The following is a 25,122-nucleotide window of genomic DNA, read 5'->3' as shown; positions in this document are numbered from 1 at the left end:
TGATGAGCATGCCAGATTTAGAGTTATGGTAGCTAATGGTGACAAACTATTATGCACTCAGAAGATATCTAATCTTCACATCAGGTTTGGAGATGGTTATGAGTTGGAAGATGAGTTCTATGTGGTAGACATGGGAGACTATGATGTCATTCTTGGCATGGTATGGATGGCCTCGCTAATAGAGTTCACACTTAACCTAGCAAAATTGGAGATGAAGTTTCAACATGAGGGAAGAACTGTTGTACTTAGAGGACTTTCAGATGGAGTTGCAGAGTAGTTTCCCTGAGGAGAATGCAAAGACTTTTTCGGCATAATAACATAGAGTGGGCATCAGAATGTTTCACTATGCCAACTTCACAAGAGCCATAGGTGAAGAGTCATCCACCAGATATCCAGGGGATACTTGACAGGCACACTAAGGTATTTGGTGAGATTCCGCGTGGGGCTCCTCCTGACAGGGGGATAGAGCATGTTATTGAGCTCGAGGAGGGAGCCAAACTAGTCATGGTTACTCCCTATCGTCATCCTAAGAAACATAAGGATGAGATAGAGAAGGCAATTAAGGAGTTGTTGGAAATAGGGCATATCGGGCCTAGTAAGAGCCCCTTTGCTTCAGCAGTAGTGTTGGTAAAGAAGAAGGATGGGACGATGGGCATGTGCATCGATTACAAGGCATTAAACAAGAAAACCTTTAAGAACAGATATCCCATCCCACGAATAGATGAGCTGATTGATGAGTTACATGGTGCATGCTTTATTACAAAGATTGATCTACGGTCAGGGTATCATCAGATCAGGATGAGGGAGGAGGACATTGAGAAGACAACTTTTCGGTGTCACTATGGCCACTTCAAGTTTTTGGTTATGCCATTTGGGCTAACCAATGCCCCCGCTACATTCTAGAGTTGCATGAATCAGGTATTCAAGGAGCAGCTTAGGAGATTTGTCTTGATTTTCTTTGATGACATTTTAGTCTTTAGCAAGACTTGGGAGGAGCATTTACAACATCTTGAGATGGTGTTGTCCACTTTGGAGAAAGAGTCATTGTATGCCAAGGAATCTAAGTGCAAGTTTGGGATGACTGAGCTACAATACCTTGGGCATATCATCAGTGCAGATGGAGTTCGGGTAGATCCTGAAAAGATTAGGGCTATTGTTGATTGGCCTACTCCTACGAATCTTACATAGCTTAAGGGGTTCCTTGGTCTTTGTAGATTTTACAGGAGATTTGTTAAAAGATTTTCATAGATCGCTGCACCCTTGACAGACCTTACTAGGAAAGAGGCCTTTACATGGACAGAGGTAGCTCAGAGAAGCTTCGATCATTTCAAGAAGGTGATGTCATTATGTCCAGTACTAGCTCTACCAGATTTCACAAAGCCATTTGAGCTTCATTATAATGCATCAGGAGATGGGATTGGGGCGGTCTTGATGCAACAGAAGCATCCCATTGTTTTTGAGAGTAGGAAGCTTCGTGGAGTGGAGAGGAGCTATTCCATCTATGATTGGGAGATGTTGGTTATAATGCATGCATTGGCTAAGTTTCGGTCCTACCTAGTTGGGGGAAAATTTGTTATTAAAACCGATCACAACAGCATCAAATACTTCATGAGCCAACGTGATTTGAATGATAGACAACAGAAGTGGATTACAAAGTTACAGGCCTATGACTTTGACATTGAGTTTGTCAAAGGTAAGAAGAATGTGGTGGCAGATGCTTTATCCAGGAGACCTCATATTTGTGCTCTAGCTGAGATACAGGAGATGGGAGAAATAAGATCATAGAAGAGTATGCGAGGGACACTTGGGCTTCTGGAGTACTTGCAAGCACCATACATGATGATCGTTACGTGGTGATGGACGGATTGATAAAGTATCAGGGTAGGATATATTTGATTCCTTCATCACAGTTTAGGGAGGTAATACTGAAGGCTTTTCACAATGCACCTACAGCTGGACATCCACGGGTCTTTAAGACCTACAGGCAGATCCATGAGCGGTTTACATGGAAAGGGCTCAAGGATGATGTTCAGAAGCATGTCAAGGAGTGTGCAATTTGCCAGCAGAATAAGGGAGAACACACATATCCTACAGGGTTGTTACAACCTTTGCCCATTTCGGATAGGAAATGGGAAAGTATTTCTATGGACTTCATCACCGGGTTACCATGAGTACAAGGGAAAGATTGCATCTATGTGATAGTTGACCGGTTGACTAAGTTTGCCCACTTCTTTGCTATTCCATCCACTTACACAGCAACACAGGTGGTCGATCTTTTCTTCAAAGAGATATTCAGGTTACATGGGCTACTTAGTTTCATTGTCAGTGATCGGAATAGTAAATTCATGAGTACTTTTTGGTAGGAACTGTTTAGGTTGTGTGGTACAGATCTTACACCTAGCACTGGTTATCATCCACAGACAGATGGGTAGACAGAGATTGTGAATAAATGGGTGGAAGGATATCTGAGGAACTATGTGACTGCACAACAGAGGGCTTGGGTTAAATGGCTACATATGGGAGAGTACTGTTATAACACCATTTATCATATGTCTATCAAGATGACTCCATTCATGGTACTATACGGTTACGAAGCACCTAGTTTCATGGATCTGGTTTTGGGGGATAGTAGAGTGCCCAAAGCGAAATACTTTTTGCAGGATAGTCAGGATATTTTGAGGGTGCTCAAGGAGAATATACAACAAGCCCAAAATCAACAGAAATTATATGTGGACCGGCACCGGATAGAGCACAGTTTTGAGGTTGGGGATATGGTTTACCTGCGGCTACAACCATACAGATAGTCATCACTCAAGAAAAGTGGAGTAGAGAAATTGAAGCCTAGGTTTTATGGTCCCTACAGAGTGATTCGCAAGGTGGGCGAGGTTGCTTACGAGATTGAGCTTCGAGAGGGTAGTCGGGTACATATTGTGTTTCATGTGTCGAGGCTTAAGAAAGCCATCGGTCAGAGAGTTGTGCCTTCAGCAGAATTACCACTATTAGATGATGAGGGAGAGCTCGTATTAATTCCTGAGGCTATTCTGGATATTAGAGAAAGGACTCTGCGAAGCAGGTTGATTAAAGAATATTTAGTCAAATGGAGATATCTGCCAGAGGAAGATGCTACTTGGGAGAGTGAGCAGGTGCTACAACAAACAGGATTGAAATTGCTTGAGGACAAGCAATTTCAAGGAGGGCGGACTATAATGACCCCATCTTTTAGCCTTCACGTTCTCCAAAGTCTAAGTGGGGCATAAGAGGAAATTAAATTAATTTCTTATGAAGTCATTAAATAAATTAAAAATTAAAAGGTGACTTTATATTTAATTAATTTAATTAATTATTGTATTACAAGGGAAAAGCTTCTAGAGTGTGTATTAATTATTGGAAAGGGGGAAGCCTCTAGTAATTTAATTTTCTAGAAGCACAATTAATTATTGTATTGCAAAGAGAGGAGTTTCTAGAGAATGCATTAATTATTGGAAGGGGGAAGCTTCTAGCACTTGCAATTAATTAATGTTTAAGTTCCTTCTAGAAGGGTGAAGGAAAAGGATAAATAGGGGTGAAAATCTCATTGTTGAGCATCGGATTTTTGTGAATGACATTTGATAAGAGCTTGGATGTGTGGATCACATATCTTTCTTGGCAATAGGGGATGTTCATCCTCTCTTGTAACATTCTAGCCATCATTCCTTTGGGGTTTGGCTTTTGGAATACATTGCTTGTACTTGATTTCATCATTTTGGAAATTAATATAATTTCAGCATCGGTTCCATCTTCAATTTGCATAAAAATCTATTTCGGCGGTTGGTTCAGTTTTTAGGCATCCTAGGGTGCCCATTACATCCACAAAACGAGTCTTGACATTAAGTCTAGAGTTGAACAAGTAGATTGAAGAATTCTTAAAATGAGGTGTAAGGGAATATTTGAATCCTTTCATAGTACCTCCAATACTAGTAGCAAAGAAGGAGAGTGGAGGATGGGCACAATTTTTTGCATGATTAATAAGATCATCATCAAGTACAGGTTTCCATTGTAGTGAATGGATAACTCGAATGGTTGCTTGGAGCATGCTACGTATCCAAGATAAACCTTTAGAGTGGATACTATCAAATAAAGATCGACAAAGAAGATGAATGGAAGACCACATTCAACAAAAAAAATAAGAGTTGTTTGAATGGATGGTGGTACCATTTTGGCTAATGAATCTCCCAAGTACATTCATGTGGCCAATGAATGAATTTTTGAAGCCATTTCACAACAAATTTGTGGTTTTTAACTAAGTTGCCGATTCGGGATAGGGGATGGATTTGGGTTCGAGGTTTGGGTTCGTGGGTTCGAGCAAATGTTCTTCCCATTTGGGTTTGTGAGTGTATATATACAAGAGAAACATGCATAGTTGCAAAAAAAAGTCATTTCATAGTATGAATAATTGTTGCTTGATCATTGATCAATGCCAAATGTCAACAATAAACATTAAATACTCGCTCATTAATCTATCTTTATGATTGTAAAGAAAATCATACATTGAATTACTAAATTGCAAAACACAGATCAATTTATCAAATAATAAAATTTTAAAACACAATGATAGATGACAAGTGTCTAGTAGTTTATAAATGATCATAGTATCAAATGCCCTTAAGGGTGAAATGGATCATCAAAAAATGAGGGATCAATGGCTTCATCCCCGACTGCAACAATATCTAGATACTCATCATTGGAACCCAAACTGGTTCCACTAGTCCCAGATGCTGCTATATAATCATCCTCCTCCTCAACATGAGAGATTAGATGAGTAAAATGTTTTTTATTAGGTTCCTTTTAGAGTTACATTATAAAAAAAAAAAAAAAACTCTTTTAAAGCTGTTTTATTTCACATTTTGGACCCTACTGTCCTAGGTCCTCCTGTGTTCGTCGCGGGTTCGCTCCAGGAAGGACCCAAGTGAACTCATAGTCCAAAACAAGGACGCTGCCCGGACCCGCAGTGAACCTAGACGCAAATCCGGACCCGGACCCAAATCCGGGCAGCAGGGGACGAATCCAACTTCTTAGTTTTTTAATGTTGATGACATGTTGGCATTCAACAAGACGATAGGAGCATCTTGTGCACTTGCAACATGAATTGGTGCATCTAAGTAGAGGACTTGCACAGAAACTTGAATAAGTGCAGCTTTATGAAGGAGAAACTAACATTATGGATGTTAATTTTAATGACATTTGTGTGTTTAACATGACGAGAGGCAATGTTCTTGTGCACTTGTAGCACGTGTTGGTGCAACTAATGAGAGGCCTAGTGGATAAACTTGAAGAAGTGCAGCTTTGTGAAGGAGAAGCTAACATGCTTGATATTTGTAGGGGCTGACATGCTTGAGATTGAAATCAGTACTCAATGTTGTCCATATTGTGAGTTGTAGGTATAGTATTGATTACTAAGAGGGGGGAGTGGTGATTTAATAATCACCAAAACAACAACTTTCAAACTGTCTACCGATAAGATTCAGTTATACGTATAGTGCTGTTATCGGTTAGATATGTTTTAAATCACAACAATCAGTAAAATCATCCACACAACAGTAACATAAGTATTTATCTCGTGGAAACCTGCTTTGTGTGAAAACCACGGTGTGAGATCAGTGCTCATAAATATTGTACTCTTTTGGAATATGCTTTGTTAGAAACTTGCCCGGTTAAAGGTTACAAAACACTGTTAAGTGTACCTTGTTGTAGGATTTACCTGTGGATCTATTAGGATCTTTAATTTGCTAGGAATAGCCTTGTTAAAAGTATTTCAACACTCTAATCTAAGAATGCCACCTTGTTAGAGGTTTTACAACAGACCAATTAAGGTCGCCCTTGTAAGGGATTTAGGCTGTTACAGTGATAAAAAGGTACCAGAGATAAAAATGATCTGTGATTCGCACTGACTTGCTATATTAGATCCAATAAAGCTGTTTAATACAACAAGATACCATTCACCGTTCTCCTTTGCTTGCAAACAGCTTTTTCCTTCTATGCTCTGATAGCTCTGTTTCACTTTCAGCCACTGTTCTTCTCTCTCTCTCTCTCTCTCCCTCTCTCTCCCTCTCCCTCCTCTTTTATATTTTCCTTTATTCTATTTCACATACCTTAAACCTAGATCCGATGATCACAAAGACATCTTTCCATTCATGTAGAGACTTCTTGAACAATCTCTGTTTCTTGACCTAAAACTTGCCTTGACTTTCCCGCTTCACCAATAAAAGATAACTTCACCGATAAGCCTTATGTTCCAATAATCTGATAAGATAATTGATCACATAAAACTGCTTCCATTGATCATTCCAGCTGTTACCTGATAAGGTGCCTTACTTATTTTCTCCTCGGTTCCTCAGTGCTCCAAACAGTAGACTTGCTAAAAATATGCGAACAACATGAAATAATATGTCAAACTTTTGACATTCATGACAAACAGTATAACTGATGAACAATATAATAAATAGCTTCCCTTTCTTCATGAGCAACTTGTAAATCAGTTATGCCAACATGAGCATCATGCTTAGAATCTTCATATCAAGGGTATTTGATGTAGGGGAATCCTTGGGTCTGTGAAATCTTGCATTTAAAGATAACTTTTTAGTCTTTTGTGCAGGTTTAATTTTTTGTGTGCTTTTTTCTGTTGCAGTTTGTTGTGTGTTTTCTGAACTAGGCATGTGTTATGTTGTGTTGGACAGCTTTTGTCTTGTGTTGTTTGATTGTGTGCCATTTGCATCTCTGTTGAGCACAAGCTTCTTTGTGCTGAAGAGCCACAGATGGTTGATTTATGTAACTTTTTCTGTGTTTGTGCACTCTACTACTACTAGCCAAAGCCAGATGTTAAGTGGTTGATCATTTTGTTGGACTATCAAATGATGCAATTAAATTTTCCGTAATGTCCCCCTTTTCTCTATTTTGTGACACTTCAGGATTATATTTCCACAATCTTTCACTTACTATCTTAATTAGATATTTATCAAGTAATAGAAGATAATTATGAATTCTAATAATGTTTCTCTAATAACAACTGTATATGAGTTTATAAGCAAGTAGTGGAAGATAAGTTTACAATCTGATTTATCTATGCACTTGTATTACAAACAATATAATTATTTAGTTACACTGTAACTAGTCCTATTGTGTATTGGATATCTCAATATCACTATGCTATGATGTTGGCTGTGTGTGCAGGTATTCCTTGCAATTTCCTAAATTGATCGTAGCGTTGAGCTTTGCAATCTCTTGGTAAGAGACTCAATTCTTGTAATGTTGAGGGTCTTGTATCTGATGTAATTTTCAACAATATACAGTGACCAAAAAGGTTCTGGCCTCCACTGTATGATTCTTGTCTTTGATTATTATTTATTAATATATAATGCTGTCTGATATTATGATATAATTCCTGCAAATGGTGTCATCTCTGAAGAGGCAATATATACTTGCAACCTGCGAGTAGTCTATGCAGCTGCAGCTCATAAGAGTAGTTCCAATAAGGAATGAAATATGTTATAAGAATTCTTCGATGGTCTGTGAGAGAATAAACTGATCACGTTTATATATTTTGCATTTGCCAATGAATCGGTATAAGGATGAGACATGTCCTTTCATAATATTTATTTTGAATCTTTGATGGTGCCTTTTCGATTATGAATTGTTAACATCATAATCATTTGTTACTTGTAATACAATCCTTGCAAATAATAATTTACTTCACTTAGCTGCTTGATTGGGTTTAGTCAATAATTTTATCATGCCATAAATGAGCATGATACAATTGTGGTAATCACTTTTTATTCTGGAATGCTGATAGTAACTATGACTGTCCAATGCAATATATATTGATAATGGAATAGCTATGCAATCAGAACCATGACATATAGATGCTGCTATGAATGCATGTATTACGATATATGGATTCAGATATGCGAGTGTGAGTATGAATGATGCCAAAGTGAGGGATATGAGATAAACTACATGGTAATGTGTCTCAAAGTTGTGGACAGATGCAATTTATTGAAATGCAAGTTAGCAAGAAAGGTGGTTACATGATGATGGGTGGACTCAGCCACCCATCATGTCACCTTTGCCTCATATATTTAGTATGATATGGTGCCATTCATAAGTAATCATACAGGTCACTCACAAATTGCATCATAATTGTGTTGGCTACATGGAGGATTGATGACATGGTGATTGTCTAAGTACACCAATCACTCAAGTAATCATAAACCCTATTATGGTTTGTTCCTAACTAAACAATGTAGATTATGCACAAAAGACAAGGTTTGCCTTTTTTTTTCCAAAGTTTATTAAAAATGCAAAAAATGATTAAAAATGCAGGGATATCACATCTTCCTATGGTGTATTAGTTGTGAAAGGTCAAAAGATGCTCTCTTCAAATTTGTTAAGGAATGGCCGTGTTGATGTGAGTTTTGTGACCACTCCAACACGCAGAACAAGATTCAAAGTATCCTATCATCTCTTGAATAAGGAAACCTTATATGCTAAGTAATATGGCGATTATGTTATCAAACAAGGCAACCCCAAGGTTTGCAATGTGAACTAGCAACTTTTCGTTGGATATAACTCAGTGAATATGATGTGATTTTCTGGTAACCACGTGGGGACTTGTACTATTCATTCAATGGGACATCAGCTTTCTAAATGCAAATGATTTGGCAATTTGAACTCTTCAATCACTTCTAATAAAATAAAGTGTAAAAAGGATAGGGTTTAGGAAGCTAAACTAATTATATTTTTAACTCTACTAATACAAGAGACTATTGATAATGAAGTGAAATTAAACCAATCCTTGCTTCACCAACTTAAACAATTATGCAAGAGAAGATACAATTTTCTAAGGGTGCGTGGATGATTTTAAAATTGCTAACATTCATTAAAATATCCAAATTTGGCACAATCCAAATGAACATTTCCAATCAAAGTTGAGTCCTTGCAATGAGTTTAGACCAACCTTACATTGTTACTTGCAATCACAAGTACCAAAAGTTAAGAACTTAAGTTTTACCATGATTCGACAACAATAATATCTTCCATATATCTACTCAACTACTTAAACAACAACTACTTAACATAAGAAAATCCTATTCTAAGTGAGAAAATAGGAAACCATGCAACACTCTAAAATAATAGAAATAATTCATCACATATTCAACAATGAATCCACAACTTTAGCAGCATTTTAGCAACAATTTCACCAACCCCCGTACAAATGATTGGAGCAAGCTTTATATAGAGGCCTCAAGTATGATGGACGACTTCAATTGATCCAAGATCAACTGCCAAAGTTATTCCAACAAAACCCTACTATAACTACCACCTACAAGCATTAAATGCCAACCAATGACAATAGGGCAACAATCTGTGGGCCAATGAAAAATTTACATTGCTTTTGAGTACATATCCTTTTAAGGATGGACCGATGAGAAAACTCATTGTGGTAAAGCATTAAATGCTGTCCACATGTACACTTGGAACAACTCAATTGAATGCTCATGTATATGTGGTGTGAGAATTCTCTAATTTGTTGAAGATGAGTGTGCCGGCTCAACATGCTTATCTTGCAATCTTTGTTTCAACTCCACTTCCTTAGCCTCCTTGCCTTGAAAATATTCACGCTAGGATGCTCTTAAACTTGTACTTGTCTTGGTTCTTATCTTGATGTCTTTGTCTTGATCTTTCTTCATCACTTTGCACTTGATTTGTATCTTGACTTTCCTTGTTCCCTGAGATGTGTATATTTGCAATTCAATCATCATCCTTGGGTAAGGTTTCCAACAAATGTGGATATACAATAGTGATCATCATATCAATGATGACTCCTTGATGTTTGCCTTCTTGTTGCCATAATTTCTCCTTCAAGCTTGAAGAACATTGTCATTACCATTGCACTTGCACTTTCATTTTGTTTTCCAACTTCAAATCTCTTCTTTTGCTTGGCATGCCATTTGAAATTGTCCTTGGTCTTGAAATTTCATGTTGGTTCTTGAATTTGTAATCATCTTTCATGTTGATATTGAATCAGCTTTGTAGTTGTAACTTGAACTTTGCAATTTCAACTCTTCCTTTGCTTTGACCTTGCTTGAAATCTTGAAGTTGTGATGTCACTTCTTTCTCCATGTTTCCTCTTGATATTGCAACAACTCCTCTTTCACCTGATCTCTTCATCTTTATTTCCTTTCAAAACAAGAAAACACTTGTGTTAAGTTGGTAAAATGGCAAATATGACCAAAATTAAGATATTCTTATGATGAAGCATCACATGATCTTAAACTGACATTGAAGTTGCATTGTGTGAATCCATGCATTGACATTAATTAATTTTAGTTGTGGTTTGAATTCTAATTTCCTAAGTCTAAGGTCTGCAAGTGTTTACACTTATCAACTTGTGATTGAGATATTTCTTGATTTTTGCCTTGAACTCTTCCATCTCCAACAAGACTAACTTGATTGGGTGGTTACGAATGTTATAATTTTAATCTCCATTTTTGCTTTCCGTACACAATCAGGCCTGCCTTGTACCTTATCCTACTTTGAAGTGAAGTTTTTATTGCCCTTATTGTTGGAAATTATCCTGATCTGCTTGAACACGAATTGCATCTCGTTGCAATTTGTCTTATGTGTTTGCATTTTTTATTTTTGCTCTCCCTTAGATCTGCTCTACTTGTTTGATAAGTCCTCTAGGACATGGATTGAATATGTCATATCCCCATTTAAAGATTTAATTAATAATACTTAGATAATATGATATTTTAAAAATAAGTAATGATAATAAAATCATATATTAAAAATTAATATTGGAATATAAAAATAAGAAATAATAATAAAATTATAATATAAATAATAAAATATAAAATCTTGTGTATGTTAGATAAGCTGAGCAGAGTTGGGGATTATGGTTAAGGGTATATAGTGTATGAAGTTTGTAGGGGCTCATGCCATGCTTTGTTGATGCTAGCGAGACTAAGATGGAGAAGAATTTCATGTAGATTGTGGATCTGTGTAGGTGGGTCAAAGTCTAATTCTGCCCAACAAAATTGGAATTATATGTAATACAATTTCCCAATTAAATAGAACATATCAAAATTACCGATCAAAAAATAAATAACATGTATAATCTATTTAAAATAGATTAAAAATAATTAAATAAGATTACAATGAATGAACAATAAAATAAAATTAGCTATAAGAGAATTTGTTAGAATCTATGTTACCTTTCTAAATAGGATTTAATAATAAATGATAATAAACATAAAATAAATAAGGAAACAAATAATATAATATAGAATAACATAAATTAACTAAATCTAATGAAAAGTCAAGAGATATGTAATAAAGAGATGTGACTCCTTCATATTAAGATATAAAAGGTAGGAGAGTTCATTTGAAAGAGGAAGAAAGAGGAGAAGATTGGAGTAAAAGAAGGATAAATGGAAGAAGAAAAGAATGAGTAGAGGAATGTACTTTTAGGCTGAAATGATGTGACTCTTTCAAAGGGTTGTAACTATGAATGGTTGTGATTCTTCGAAAAGGTTGTAATTATAAAGTGTTGACTCTTTGAAAGGGTTTTAAATAATGACATGTGACTTTTTGAAAGGATTGTGATTATGAAGGATTGTGACTTTTTAGGACATAGATGACAAATAAAATATGGAAGGATTGAAAAACAATTATACCTAAGAGAGTTGGGCTGTAGAGCCATCAAAGTAGAGAAAGTAAAGATAAGATACATTTATTTATGTCCAACAAGAAAACACAAAAGGGCTTAACGGACTGAAAGCATACAACCAAGGCGATTGCCAACAAGAGGAGCACCAAATGGTGTCTAGGAAAAGAACAAGAATGAAACCAAAAGAACTGAAGAGGAGAAGACTAAAGGTCCTTCCTGGGCAGTAAGAAGTAGTCCAACACTGAAGGATACATTCTCGCCCTAGACTGTCTCGTGATATTACTAGAGGTGGTGGTGGTGGTGGTGGTGGGGTGTTGCTGCCAAGTGTATCCGCTGCAAGGTTTGATAGACTTAGTGTGAATGGAAGTAGGAGGGAGAGGCCGTGTTGTGCTCCTGATAGGGGATACAAGTGGGAAAAAGGAAATGAAACTGATCCGAAATTTGGTTTGAGGGGGACTGAACTTGCAAGTTGTGATCACAAAGCTGCATGGCCTCCTCGAAGTAAAGTGTGAGATACCCTTGGTCGCTGTATTTGAAGAAAAAGGAAAGAAATCTGTATTCCTTGAACATGCAGTGAAATCGCCCTTTGATCTCGCAGTAAATGGGACAACAGAAGATGAAGTGAGTCTCCATCTCAACCTCCGTTAAAGCATAAAGGCAACAAATCTGGTTTGCTTTGTCAATTTGATGGTCCATTTGAATGTAGAGCCGATGAAAACCACTCAAGGAACCTAAGGAGATGCAAAGGGCATGACTATAGTGTCGAGTTAGGTAGTAAGGGCGCACAATGACTCTGTCTTGAATGTCCAAGTAGTGCTCAACATAAAACATCATCCGTGAGCGGAGACCCCTTGAAGGGTTACTTCAAGTCATGTTAATGTATTGTATGTAGATGTCAAGTCTGACATGACTATTCAACCTTGTTGAGAGGGAAGGAGGTGAATGGGAGCATCCAACAAGAATTGAAAGGCGGGGAGTCAGTTAATGCCAATCCTGATTGAGCCCAACAAAGCAGAAGCTTGGGTGTACTAGCAACGAGTCCTACCATCAGGGCTAGATCCTTAAATAACCTTAGAGGAATAGTAGGCAAGGTAAGAGTATGTGTGCCACCTATCAGCTGAATCAACTAACCCTCAAAGACGGTGCAAGAATCTAGTCCAGATCGAATATGGTCTTCAGCCTGAAAGGATGGACCTCGAACTCAACCAAAATGACACTGTGAGTAGATCGATGACATCTGATGATGCATTGAAGGAGAAGAGTCTAGACTCTCTCAATCGAAGTCGAATCAGAATCCAAGAGAGAGGGTCCCCAAACCAAAGACTCGTAGAGCATGGTTGGTTTAAGGAGTCCAAGAGGGACAACTTGGATGCTGTGCCTTGAAAGTGGTGTCTGAAGCATTGCATCTCTAACATGGCTAGGGAATCCAACCCTTTATTGACCATGGGCTGCATGGCAGGTCTCAAACTAAAGTGAGGTCTAGAGAACGTAACCTCGAGGTAAGTGTAGGAAGATGCAGTCTCGATCTCAAGGGCTTGTAAATAGAAGTGGAGATGGGACGTCTTCAAGCAATTGAAGGCCATCACTCAAGTCTTGCCCAGATTCACAATTAGCTGCCTCAAGTCACAAAAAGAAGGCAAACCATCAAGAAGACTCTTCGGGGAGGAGGCCAGAAGAACCACTTCATCGAAAAAAAGAAGAATGGAGATTAGGACCTAGTACAAGTAGCAATTGTCGTTAGGGAGTGATTGATCACGAAGGAAAGCATCAAGCTCATTAATGTAAATGGTGAACAAGGTGGGAGAGAGAGGGGAACCCTGCTTCACCCCAATGGTACTCTTGATTAGAACGAAACCTCGGTAGAGTCCTAAATTTGCCCACCACAATCTCATAAAGTCGCGTAATAGCCGCTATAAGTCTTAGAAACCCCAATGTCCCTAAGCCTCTGAAAAAGCGCCACTTGAGGAATAGACTCAAACGCTTTGCAAAAGTCCACAAAATAGTAGTAGACTTTCGCCGAGATGTGCTAAGCCTCCTCAATGATAGCATTCAATGTTAGAATATGATCCATGGTTTGAAAATTGGTGCAAAAGCCAAGCTAGCCCCTCGCACAATGAAGCTGACTGTCAAGCTCTCTAGATAGAATAATGTTTAACACAAGCGCGTAAAGTTTGGCAAAAGTGTTCACAACCATAATGGTCCTGTAGTTTTTGGGGTCAGAGAGAAACTTGGCCTTATGAATTGGATAAATGATGTGCTTTGACCAAGAATCAAGAAAACCAGTACAAACTACTCTGTTGAAAAGCACATAGAGGAAGGAACCCAAAACTGTGATACCAAGTTTGAAGAGCTCTGCTTGGAAGCCTTCCTCGTCCATTGCCCTGTTGTAACTAATGGATCTAATTGCTTCACAGATGCTGGAGAAAGTGAAGAGATGGCAATGGGGTGAGGGGAGTGAGGTGGATAGATTGTTGGCTAGGAATGTCATTAAGGGTGGAGGCGTGGGAGACCAGGGAGTAGTGGTACAAAGTGGAAGGAGGATGGTGAGGGAATAGGGTGTGCCAAAAGAGCTTGGGGAATGTAGGATCGAGACACAAAGGGATCGACACTAGGATGACAAGTGCGATCGCTTACGAACAAAACGACAATAAGAGACTCTTAGCTAGGCAAAGGACGAGCAAGTGGTGAAAGTTGACTAGACCAAACGGTGGAAAGACTTGCAATCATCGCTAAACCATTGGTTCATAGGACAAGTGATCTTACACTTGGGGATAGGGGAAAGGAGGTGGTGTGGTGGGAGATGGAGAGGGGGGCACACTCCCAAAGTGCAACAACCAGTAAACCAAACATAGAGGAAGCATCAACGATCTTGGTGAAGGAATTCCAGGGAAGGAGTTGCTTGATATGGACAGAGAAGAGGTCACGGTCGCTCTCAGAGAAATGAAAGGAGGTGTAGATGAGTTTCACCATGGGAAGAGGAGAGAGAGGGAGCGAGGGGGTAGGGAGACCTTGAGGGAGAGGCTAAGGATGGCATGGTCAGCTAAGGGGAGGTAGGAGATAGTGAAGCAACTAATGGAGGGAATAAAGAGGACAAGAGAGAGGATAGTCCACAACACTTGCGTCACCACAGTGGGGCTAGGAAGTGAAGAACCTAGACTCAGGGAAGGAGGGGAGCCCATTTAAAATCACCAAGTTAGAAGACTCGCAAAACTGGAGAAGGTGGCGTCCATAGCTTGTAAGGGGCCCTTGATTGTCCTCGGATAAGCGGTGAAGACCCAAGCTGGTCAGATTAGCCTCATAAATACAAATAGAGTGAGACTTGTGATCATGGAGGGGGGTCTGCAGATCTCTAGTCTGTGCATTAAAATCCCTAAAATGATGATGTACCCCATGGTAGACAACCTAGAGATGCACTTGTGTAAGTCAACATAGGGTCACCACCCTTTGTACTGTGTACTGCATAGGACAAGGAGGTCGGAGGAAAGTTACAGATAGTAATGCAAATATCTCCATGATGTTGTGTTGTATGATCAGTATGAATCCACAAGAATCTAGCTAATGTGTTACAGTGAGCCACAAAAGTAGTGCCAAAGAGACAATCCCTAATCAGACATGCGATACCACCTAAACCCCTAACCCCACTTGAAGTTCAGACCTCATCCCTGTAGATAGAAAGCCACTGGTACCCAAAAAACCTAGGAAGAGGATGAACAGGACTCTAATGAGTCTCAATATCAATCAAAATATCGACAGAGCCCACAATGTCTTGAAATAGACCCGATAAGGACCATAAAGTGTCATTTTTGTTCCAACAATTGATGAGCAAGGAACCACTAAGAGGTTCTTGCTTGTACAACTATTGTCGAGACTGTCATTTGGCCATCCCGAATAAAAACTCTGAGGTTCCGAATAATTGCCCACTTCTTGTTGTGTCTAGCCTTTGCAATGAGTCCCAGGGAATGTTTCAACTCTGCCACTTGTGATTTTGTGAGATCCTCATAAGATAGATCTTAGAAGGAAGAGGGAAAAGCTTCCTATTTGCTCGAAAGAAATAAACTAATATATATTTTGAATGAATGGTGAAAACTAAAATAATATATATTCTGTGAAGGATTATACAATGTAGAACTACAAGGAACTAGAGATATGTTCATTTGATATTTTGATATCGGAAATAAATATGAATCATTTGGTAGGTAAAATTATCAATCAAGGATTGATAATCATGCTTGAGATGAGAATTTTACTTCTCACAGAGACCAAGTAAGAACTTGGTAGAAGGCATTCATTAGAATTTCGAGTTTCTCTTAAGAGAACTCATAAATTAGAGGGCATTCTTGATTGAATGTTAGGACTCCAAATTGGAATCCAGAGAGAGATTTGTAGAGAATCTTTTAGAGACAATATATATTATAGTGGTTAATCATATGCATATGTTAGAGACAACAGGCTTGTTTAGGTGGGATCTTTGCCAAGTATGTGTTGTAAATGGGTTGGCTCATTCTTAGAGATCCCAGAGGCCTTAGAAGACACTCTTAACACGATGTTTGCTTAATTGAGAGTTATTCTCATCATATGGTTACATAAATCTGAGTAGAGCATACTTACTAAGGATTAGGTGAGTTTAGTATGTGAATTAGTACTTAGATGATTTAATAATTATTTATCTTGTTAATTGCTAATAATTGTTTAATACTCATATATGTTTATGTTACCTTTGCCATATACTAACAATTGTTACAGGTCTTAAGCATCAAATACTCAAGCTAGGAGAAGGGTCATTACAGAAATGCATTTGATTTGAAATGAAGCCTTGCATTTCTTCTTTATATTATAGGCTTTTGCACGAAATAGTCATCTCTTATTACATAGGCCGACCTGATTAGGAAGTTCATTCAAATTGTAACTTATTTACTCTCTACTAAGGCCAATTGTGCTCTAATTTCATTTAATTTGCAACTTACTTTTCCCCTTGGCCACCTTGATTTACAAATTCACATGGTTTAGAACCGGCTTCTTCCTTAGGATCACATATCACATGGGGTTTAGAATAAACTCCAAGGGAGGTCAGAAATTCAACTTCCTTTGGAATTTTAAAAAGAAGTCAGAATTTTGATCTCCTTTGGAATTTTTTTCCAAAGTATTGCGAGTCTTTGCCAATCTAAAAACACATCAAGCTTACTTTGCCTAGTCAAGATTGTTTTCAATTTGCAAATCCAATTTTCTTTCAATTGTTTGGTTTTCATCTGGAACAAGTTGACCTTCATTTTCATTTCTCACTTTTACTGATCTAATTCTCCCTCAATTGCATGGTGGATTTCCCTCAAATTGCCCAGATTTTCCAATGCACCATTCAAAATTTGCTTTTAGAGAAGTCAATTCTGGTTCTAGTGTTCAAAAACCGTTTTCTGTTGCGCAAAATTTTGGGTGCTTGGAAATTAATTCCAAGGGACGTTGGAAATCTGACCCCCTTCAAAATTTTGTTCCAAGGGAGGTCGAAATTCTGATCTCCTTTGGAATTTTGTTTCCAACTTTTGCAAGTCTTGTTTTCATTAAAAAAACAACTCATCTTTCATTTTGCGCAACTCAAATTTCACATATACAAATCAAATGTTCCCTTTTTTCAATTCTTTTGAATTCATTTTGAACAAAATCAAATTTGGTTTTTATCTCGTGGATTTCTTATGTCAAGCATTCAGATTCTCCCTTGAATCTTAAAATTATATTGCATATTTTCAAATTAGATTGAATTCACCTTGGGTGGTTTAGACTCCAACATGCCGTTGGGTGAGGTGGAGATTGCTTGGAAATAAATTCCAAGGGAGGTCGGAAATCTGACACCATTTGGAATTTTGTTCCAAGGAAGGTTTTATTTTGACCTCTATTGGAATTTTCCATAATGGTTCACTTCAAAAGATTGCCTAAGTTCTAGAATTCGGCACAGAAAATCTAGGTTCTGTTCATTCTCCTTGATTTCCTTTTGCAAACTAATGTAGAGAGCACAACCAAAAGAGTGCTTTATGGGCCTCTTTGCTTACAAGCCTTCTCGTAGTCTTCTTCCTTTCAAACTTCACGCACACCTCCAAGGGATACTCTACCCTTCCAATTGTTTGGATTGCTCAAATCAACCCTACAAAATCCTAGGGTTCAAATCAAAGTTGACACCAATCTAGGCTTTAGGGACAAGTTCCCTAAACTATGCCAAATTGTGGAAATACACTCCAAGCTTCTTACAGACTCAATCTAATGACTGGAACACCTTTTTTAGGCTAATTGTAGTAGAGAGCACAACCAAAAGAGTGCTTTATGGGCTTCCTTGCTTACAAGCCTTCACCTAGTCTTCTTCCTTTCAAACTTCACACACACCTTCTCCAAGGGATACTCTACCCTTCCAATTGTTTGGATTGCTCAAATCAACCCTACAAAATCCTACGGTTCAAGTCAAAGTTGGCACCAATCTAGGCTTTACGGACAAGTTCTCTAAACTAGGCCAAATTGTGGAAATTCACTCCAAGCTTCTCACAGACTCAATCTAATGGTTGGAACACCTTTATTAGGCTAATTGTATAGGAATTCAAACACTCATTGGGTTCCAAGACACCCACAACCCAATTATCCCATAATGACCTAGTAGGCTGACATAGAAGCAATTAGGTTGACCCAAAAGCAAATTTGAGCACAACTTTCAAAATATCCTACTGACCAGGCAAACAAAGTAGTGTGTAGGATACCCTTTTGGGTCTTCTATATGAATCTAAAGTTTCAGGTTCTAACTGTACTCCAACATCCCCTAACCCCTGCAATGTACACATACCTAATAAGCCTAATTAGGCTTGGTTTACAAAGCCAAACCTATGAGATGGGTTCATAGAGTCAAGCCAAACCTTTGGGAAGTTCTATCAGTCTCCAAATACACCGAATCCACCATTTATCTGGTCACTTTGCAGGTTGTGCCTGACTGCTTACACAAACTCCACATTTTAGGGTCAAATACGTAGAGATATTTGACCTAGGGCTTGATACTGAAAATAGGAGGCACCAATTTCCTGTCCCAAGCTTTTGGAGTCTTAAAGTTCATTGTCCTAACTTGCATTTCCCAAGTGGCCGTGGAAATCCACTGGTGAAATTGCAAGTTAGACCTCCATTAACACAAAACCCTGATTTCTAGGAGGGTTTCAGACCAGCTGACACAAAATTGCTTCTAACTTCCTTCAACAATCACTAATTTGAATCAGGCCAAGTGCATTGTAAGGTAATTCAGAGGACTATCCAACCATGTCACCTAATCACACGTGCCAATCTGCACTGAGTGGTACAACTTTAGAAAACAATGAAATTAGACAGGAAAAACAGTATTCCTTTATTGATCAAATTTGAAATTCATACAATCTCCATCCACTGACTTGGGAATGGTTACAATATGTTTAAATAGACTCAGACCAATGACCCAAACCAACTTTTGAATAGGTATGACCATTGGAAATCAAGTTGCATTACATAATAAGTTGCTTGACAACATTTTAGCAACTTTTGCAATTTTGCCTCCAAGATCCAAACATAATCAAGATTCATGTCAAGGCCATTTCTAAGGCCATTATTGGACAAATAATCTCAAAACCACATATGATATCCTATTCTACCTTCCTATCATGGCCCTATTGGTCGAATGAAACCCAAGGTTTATAAAACACATTTGGGCTCTTAGCCTTACATTATGGACCCAATGACCTTATGGATGATCCAAATGATCCAAACCCCTTATTACATCACAAAGAACTTATAAAACGCAAAATTTTCATTCGGTGCCCTGCACCACAAATGAAAATTAGATCTCCATTTCAAGTTGAACTCTTAGCATGTCATGGACCAGATCGCCACATGTAAATTGTATTTCATGATTCCAAATCCTTGATTGCCTTGCACCATGCTGAAAGCTTGATGTTTGCCTAAAAATGATGATGGAGGTCAAATGTGTTTGTAAGCTTGCTTAAAACAACTCATAACAATGCCCAAATTTTCCATGTCTTAGTTTTTTTGTCATCCGCCATGAGATTGGGAATTTATTCCAAGCAAGGTTGGAATTCTGACCATGCTTGGAATTTTATTCCAAGTAAGTTGGAATTCGAACATGTCTTGGATTTTTCACATTGAAATTACTTTCAAAATTTTGCTAAGTACATCGGATTTCCACATGAAAGTTCAAGTTTCCATCTTGATTTTGAGGCTTTCCCTTGGCTTTTCATCAACACTTAGCTTGGATATCACCCTGTTTATCTGCCCAGATTTTTCCTTTGGCCCCAAAATTTTCTTAAGAATTTCATCTCACGCTGGTCAGATTTCATGATGTCCTTTGAAATTTATTCCAAGCCAGGTCAGATTTCTGATGACTCATGGAATTTCCATGTTGGTTTGACAAATTTTGCTAATTGTTTGTGATTTCAGCTAACAACAACCAGATTTCACAATTGTTTCGCTTGTTTACCTCAACACCCAGATCGAATGTCAGCACAATTGCCTTGTTTATATTAGATTTCATGCACTTGTTTTGGTTCTGGCCTTCAAGATGGATCAGAATTCACAACATGATCGGGACAGCCTTTCTCAATCAGATCAGAAATTAACCATTTTCTGTGAATTCACATTGAAATCAGATCATCGATTATGCATGTGTGAAAATTTGGCTTTGCAATCCCCCGATGATTAGGAATCTCATGAAACAAGAGGTCAGAGATTGGCAAGGTGTAAGGATTTTTGATTTGCCATACCCAGGACTCTATCACATGATTTTCATCCATCATCTTAGAGCTTCTTTATGCTTCTCATTCTTTCAATGTCCAAATGCTCAACCTCTCACCTTTTGATTCTTCATGCCTAAATTTTAAACCTCATCGACCCTCAAGACCTTAAATGATTGTTGCTAAGCCAAGACTAATCTAAACAAACTACTAGACTGCTAAGCAGCAAACTAAGCAATTAAACAAAAAAATTGTGTGTTTTCAACACAACAGGGGATTTTTCTGTGTCAAACGGGTTGCTGGTTAAATTATTCCTTGGTCATACATTAATTTCAGTGACTACTTTCCGTACTACTGGACAGTGCAAGTGGCATGTGCTTATATAGTGAAGCTTTGGTATTTTGAAGGTCCATTCAAAAGGTTGGAAAATCTGAGGTTTGTGTAGAGTTTTTGAGCTTGTATAAAATTGTAGAGAGTCTTTGCATATTTCTCAAAGGGATTAGGCAGCGCAGCACCAAGGTTGCACATACTAGTTGCCTTTTTGTAATCTTCCATCATTTCTGCAATTTCATTTGGCTTCATTTGTTTCCTTTGCCTTCTTCCTTGTTTGTTTTCAATAGTCTGGTTCTTTTTTTCCCATATTGGTGGTTATATTTTCCTGTAGGCGATTTGTTGTTTCATAGTTTTTTATCTGGTTGTGGATGTGCTGGACCAAATATAGTAGATACTTTACTCCCAAAAACTCCAAAGGCGGCAATTCTGAAGGAGGTGGTAGTGACCTTACAAAGAAGCTTCAGCTTGACAGCGCCAGAAACAAGACTGAAGAGAAGGAGATCAATAGTGTCAGAGATCTGATAGTATGCTGGAGTCTGACTTCAACTCATCAGAATTCCCTGGATCAGTGTTACCATTTCCCACACTTGCAGGAATTTGACATGGGAGTGATAGTTTGACACAGAAACATACATAAATAACAAACCTTTACTATGCCATTTATCAACCTGGATGGGGGCATGCAACACAATAACACAAATAACAAATTGTTATTCATCATCTTGCTTGCACAAGTTTGTGTTGTTTTGTTGATCAAACTCTTCAGTTGGTTGTGGCATCTTTGCTTGACCTGGCTTCTATGTCAAGTCATCAACTTTGACAGCAGCAATTCAGTTAATAACTTCTGTTGACTCGGCATATTGAATTACTTCACCTTTTGCATCACCTATTTCATGCTGATTCTTGCATCAAAAATCAATGGTATCCGAGTCTCTCATCCCTAATTTGTTTTTGGATTGAAAGAGTTGTTGCTGAGGTGGAGGCGAGATCTTGATGTATAGGCCCTTTTTTTAAGACCCAATACATAAGGCCTAAGGTTTTATTGCTTTCGTAAGTTGTTTATCATTGTTAATTTATTGTGCATATTAACTGATGTAAATATGGATAATTCTTTGAAAATCCACAACATGATTTAGATAGAGCAAGTTCCAATTACATTAGAGTCAGTCCTAGTTATCTACCTAGTCATTTATTTGCCTTGGATTTCTTCTTAGTCAAGTTTTCTATTTTCAAGCAGGGTAGTCGTTTCAAAATTGGCAGTTAAAAGCATAAAATGTTTGTCACTTCTAGACCCTACTTTATCTCATTCGTGTTATAAGTAAAGGGTTAGGATTTGTACATTAACACTTTTTAAAGGTTGATTAGCGGCATGAAATACTAGTCTGTCAATTTTGTCAAAACTTTGATACTATGTCAAATTACTCTGTAGGTGTGAAGGAATGTGGGCACGGCTAATCCAGGGAAATCTGATGAGTTGATGTCATTTCAAAGATTTGATGCCAAAATGCAGGTGGGTGCTAGAGGACCAAAATTTTTATACCAATTGACTAATAGACTTCATCAAATGTTTGCAACGCTTCATGTTCTCAATGAGCTGAAGCAGAATGGGTTCTCAGCAAATGAGGCCGGTGTTGTTTCACTTGTTACTGTGCTGAGCAAAGCAGGAAAAATTAATGAAGCAAGGATGCTAATTGAGGAATGCAGAAAAGTAGGGCTGATTCCAATGTATAAAGTACAACACACATGGATTGGATGTCTTCTAGGAGAGAATAGAGTAGATGATGCACTACATTACTTTGTAAAAGGCCTCTCGGAAGGTTTTCATCCCAATTCTCAATGCTATGGTGCATTGATAATTGGCCTTTTGAAAAATAATAGGCCCAGAGTAGTCAGTTGCTTGTTGAATAATATGAAAGATAATAATATCCGCCTTGACTCAAGGACTATGAATGTTGTAGTTTGTTTACTCTGCAAAGAGAAACTTATTAATGTTGCAATTGATCTTTACAGTAAAAGATCACAAATAGAATTTATTCCTGATATTATTACATACAGTAAATTGATAAATGCTCTTTGTAGTTTGGGAAAAGTGGATGAGGCCTACAGAGTTCTAGAAGATGGGATAGAAGCTGGTTTTTTTCCACATACAGGTACACTGGCTATTCTTCTCAGTGCTCTCTGCATGGCTGGGAAACTCGATGAAGTTTATAAACTTTTTGTTGCAGGAGTTGAAAGGCAATGTGTCCCTGACTATTGTACTTGTAGTGAAATCATTTCTGCCTTTAGCCAAGCTGGCAGAATTGATGATGGATATGCAATTCTTTGCATGTCGCTAAAGTTAAATGTCTTTGTCAAGAAAAGATCTTATTTTGCATTAATAGATGGCTTTTGTGTTGCCAAAAAAGGAGACATGGCTTCCAAATTGCTTCTTGAAATGAAAGGCTATGGTCACTTACCTGGTCGCTCCATTTTGAGAAGTGTAATTTGCGTTCTCTGTGAAACAGGTCATGAAGATGATGTTCTTGAACTATTACATGTGCATGTTTCTGATTCCTCTTCAAATATCAATTTGTACAATACATTTATAAGAGTCATTTGTAGGTTCCGCAGGCCTGATATTGCCATCAAAATTATTGAAAAAATGTGTGAAAACAACTGCAGGCCTAATTCCAAAACCTATATCAGTTTGTTACATGGTTACTTGAAAAGTAAATATGTGGTTAATGCCGTGAACTTGTTTAGGGCACTGTTGGCAGAAACTAAAATTTCGTCAAAGCTTTACAATGTTATGGTCAGTGGCCTTTGCATTATAGAGAAAGCGGATCTGGCAGTTATGTACTTTAATGAAATGATTCAGAAGGGAATGAAACCCAGCTTTGGGTGCTATGAGAAAGTTATTAATGCATTGTGCAACCAAGGAAATTTGAATAAGGCACTGAAATGCTTCTGGGATATGAAGCAGGAAGGGCACCACTGCAGCACTTTCATTTACAATGTGCTTGTTGGCAGTTTCTTTAAGTCACATGAAGTTAATCATGCTTGGTTTATCTTTGATAGCATGCGAAAGCAAGGTTGCCCTCCTAATGTTTCCACTTTCAGCATATTGATTGCTGGTCTGTCTGATGCTAATATGCTAGAATCTACCATGGGAGTATTGGAAGAAATGATGGAGGAATGCTCAACTGCTGATATCTTTATTTACAATAAGCTAATTCGAGGTCTTTGCAAGGAGGGCAAAATGGAAGCTGCTACGGATCTACTGAGGAGAATGCCTCAGAAAGGTTGTCTACCAAATGCGTCAACTTATGATTGCCTAATATATTATTTAAATAGAGCTGGCAGGGTCTACGATGCGCAGAAACTTCGGGAAGAAATGGTGGAAAAGAATCTGCATCCTTATAGATGCATGGGTCATTTCTCAAAAATAGGTTCCAACTGAGATCTAAAAGTTGTGTAAGTGATGCACAATATTCATTTGATAAGATCACTTATTTTGGTACTCATTTATTCTGTCACCAGAGATAATTATGGGCTATTTCTTTCCTCTCATTATTTATTCATTTAAACTTTATACAGAAAACTTTCAACCAAAATATATAAACTGTAATGTTCTAGATTCCATTTATATAAGAGGTTTGTTGTGATGCATTTTATCTTTGTTGAGTCTTTTTTGGCAACAGGTTATGCTGTCTATCTGTGATTTCCATATTACCATTTGCTGTCCCTGACAATCCAAAACTTAGGTTTTCTTCTGTTACATTTTTTTCAAATAACTTTTTAAAATGCATAATTGGAAATGTATGGTTAATGATGAAATATGTTTATCACGTGTATTCATGAATATTGATGCATTTGTTTGAATATTGAAATATATTGATGAATAAGGTTCTATACTAATGAACATTATGTTGATGAAGATAGATGATCTATGCTAGCAAGAAATGTTTAATATATTGATATCAGAGTGATAAGACAGTTATGGTGAACTACCTCACATGTAAGTGAATGTAGGAGGATGGTCACCCTCAAAGAAGGGAGGGAGAGTATCATCAAGGAGAGAGAATTGCAGACGCGAGGAAAAGGTTAAAATTGCCATTCAAGTTGGAATCTATAGAAAAGTAATCTTGGTCATCTGGTCGCTTGGTTGTAGGATTAGCTTTGGTCGTCTATCGCTCGTTGCTAGAGTGGGAATAGGAGGTCCTTTCCTTGTTCTTTTTTGTATTAAATAATCTAATCCACATTGATAAGAACGATCATCTGAGAATTGGATTGATAATCTGAGTAATTCAATCAATTTAACCGATCATATAAACAATCAAAATTAAGCTTGAAATATCTTATTCTTTGATC

The 25,122-nt window shown here is 37.8% G+C and overlaps 1 protein-coding gene across 17 annotated transcripts in view; it reads left to right on the top strand.

Annotated features, from left to right (window-relative positions):
• LOC149568641 (pentatricopeptide repeat-containing protein At1g71210, mitochondrial-like) overlaps positions 1-25,122 on the top strand; it is a 108,852-nt gene that overhangs the window by 7,205 nt on the left and 76,525 nt on the right. For 8 of the 17 annotated variants that reach the window (XR_016362585.1, XR_016362586.1, XR_016362588.1 and 5 more), the window contains exons 3-4: positions 7,207-7,260; positions 22,202-24,225. Coding sequence is in view for 4 of the 17 variants with exons in the window: in XM_089821514.1 (XP_089677640.1) it covers positions 22,250-24,211 (1,962 nt within the window). In the remaining 13 variants the exon portion in view is untranslated. Of the gene's footprint in view, positions 1-7,206; positions 7,261-22,201; positions 24,421-25,122 lie in introns of those variants that run through there. The other 9 variants (XR_016362592.1, XR_016362593.1, XR_016362591.1 and 6 more) reach the window with 6 other exon arrangements.

This window comes from Cupressus sempervirens, chromosome 3, assembly GCF_028749045.1.
Source record: "Cupressus sempervirens isolate cs-2001-9-10 chromosome 3, ASM2874904v1, whole genome shotgun sequence".
Taxonomy (NCBI): domain Eukaryota; kingdom Viridiplantae; phylum Streptophyta; class Pinopsida; order Cupressales; family Cupressaceae; genus Cupressus; species Cupressus sempervirens.
Note: the sequence above shows the minus strand (reverse complement) of the source record. Positions and strands in the feature narration are given on the sequence as shown.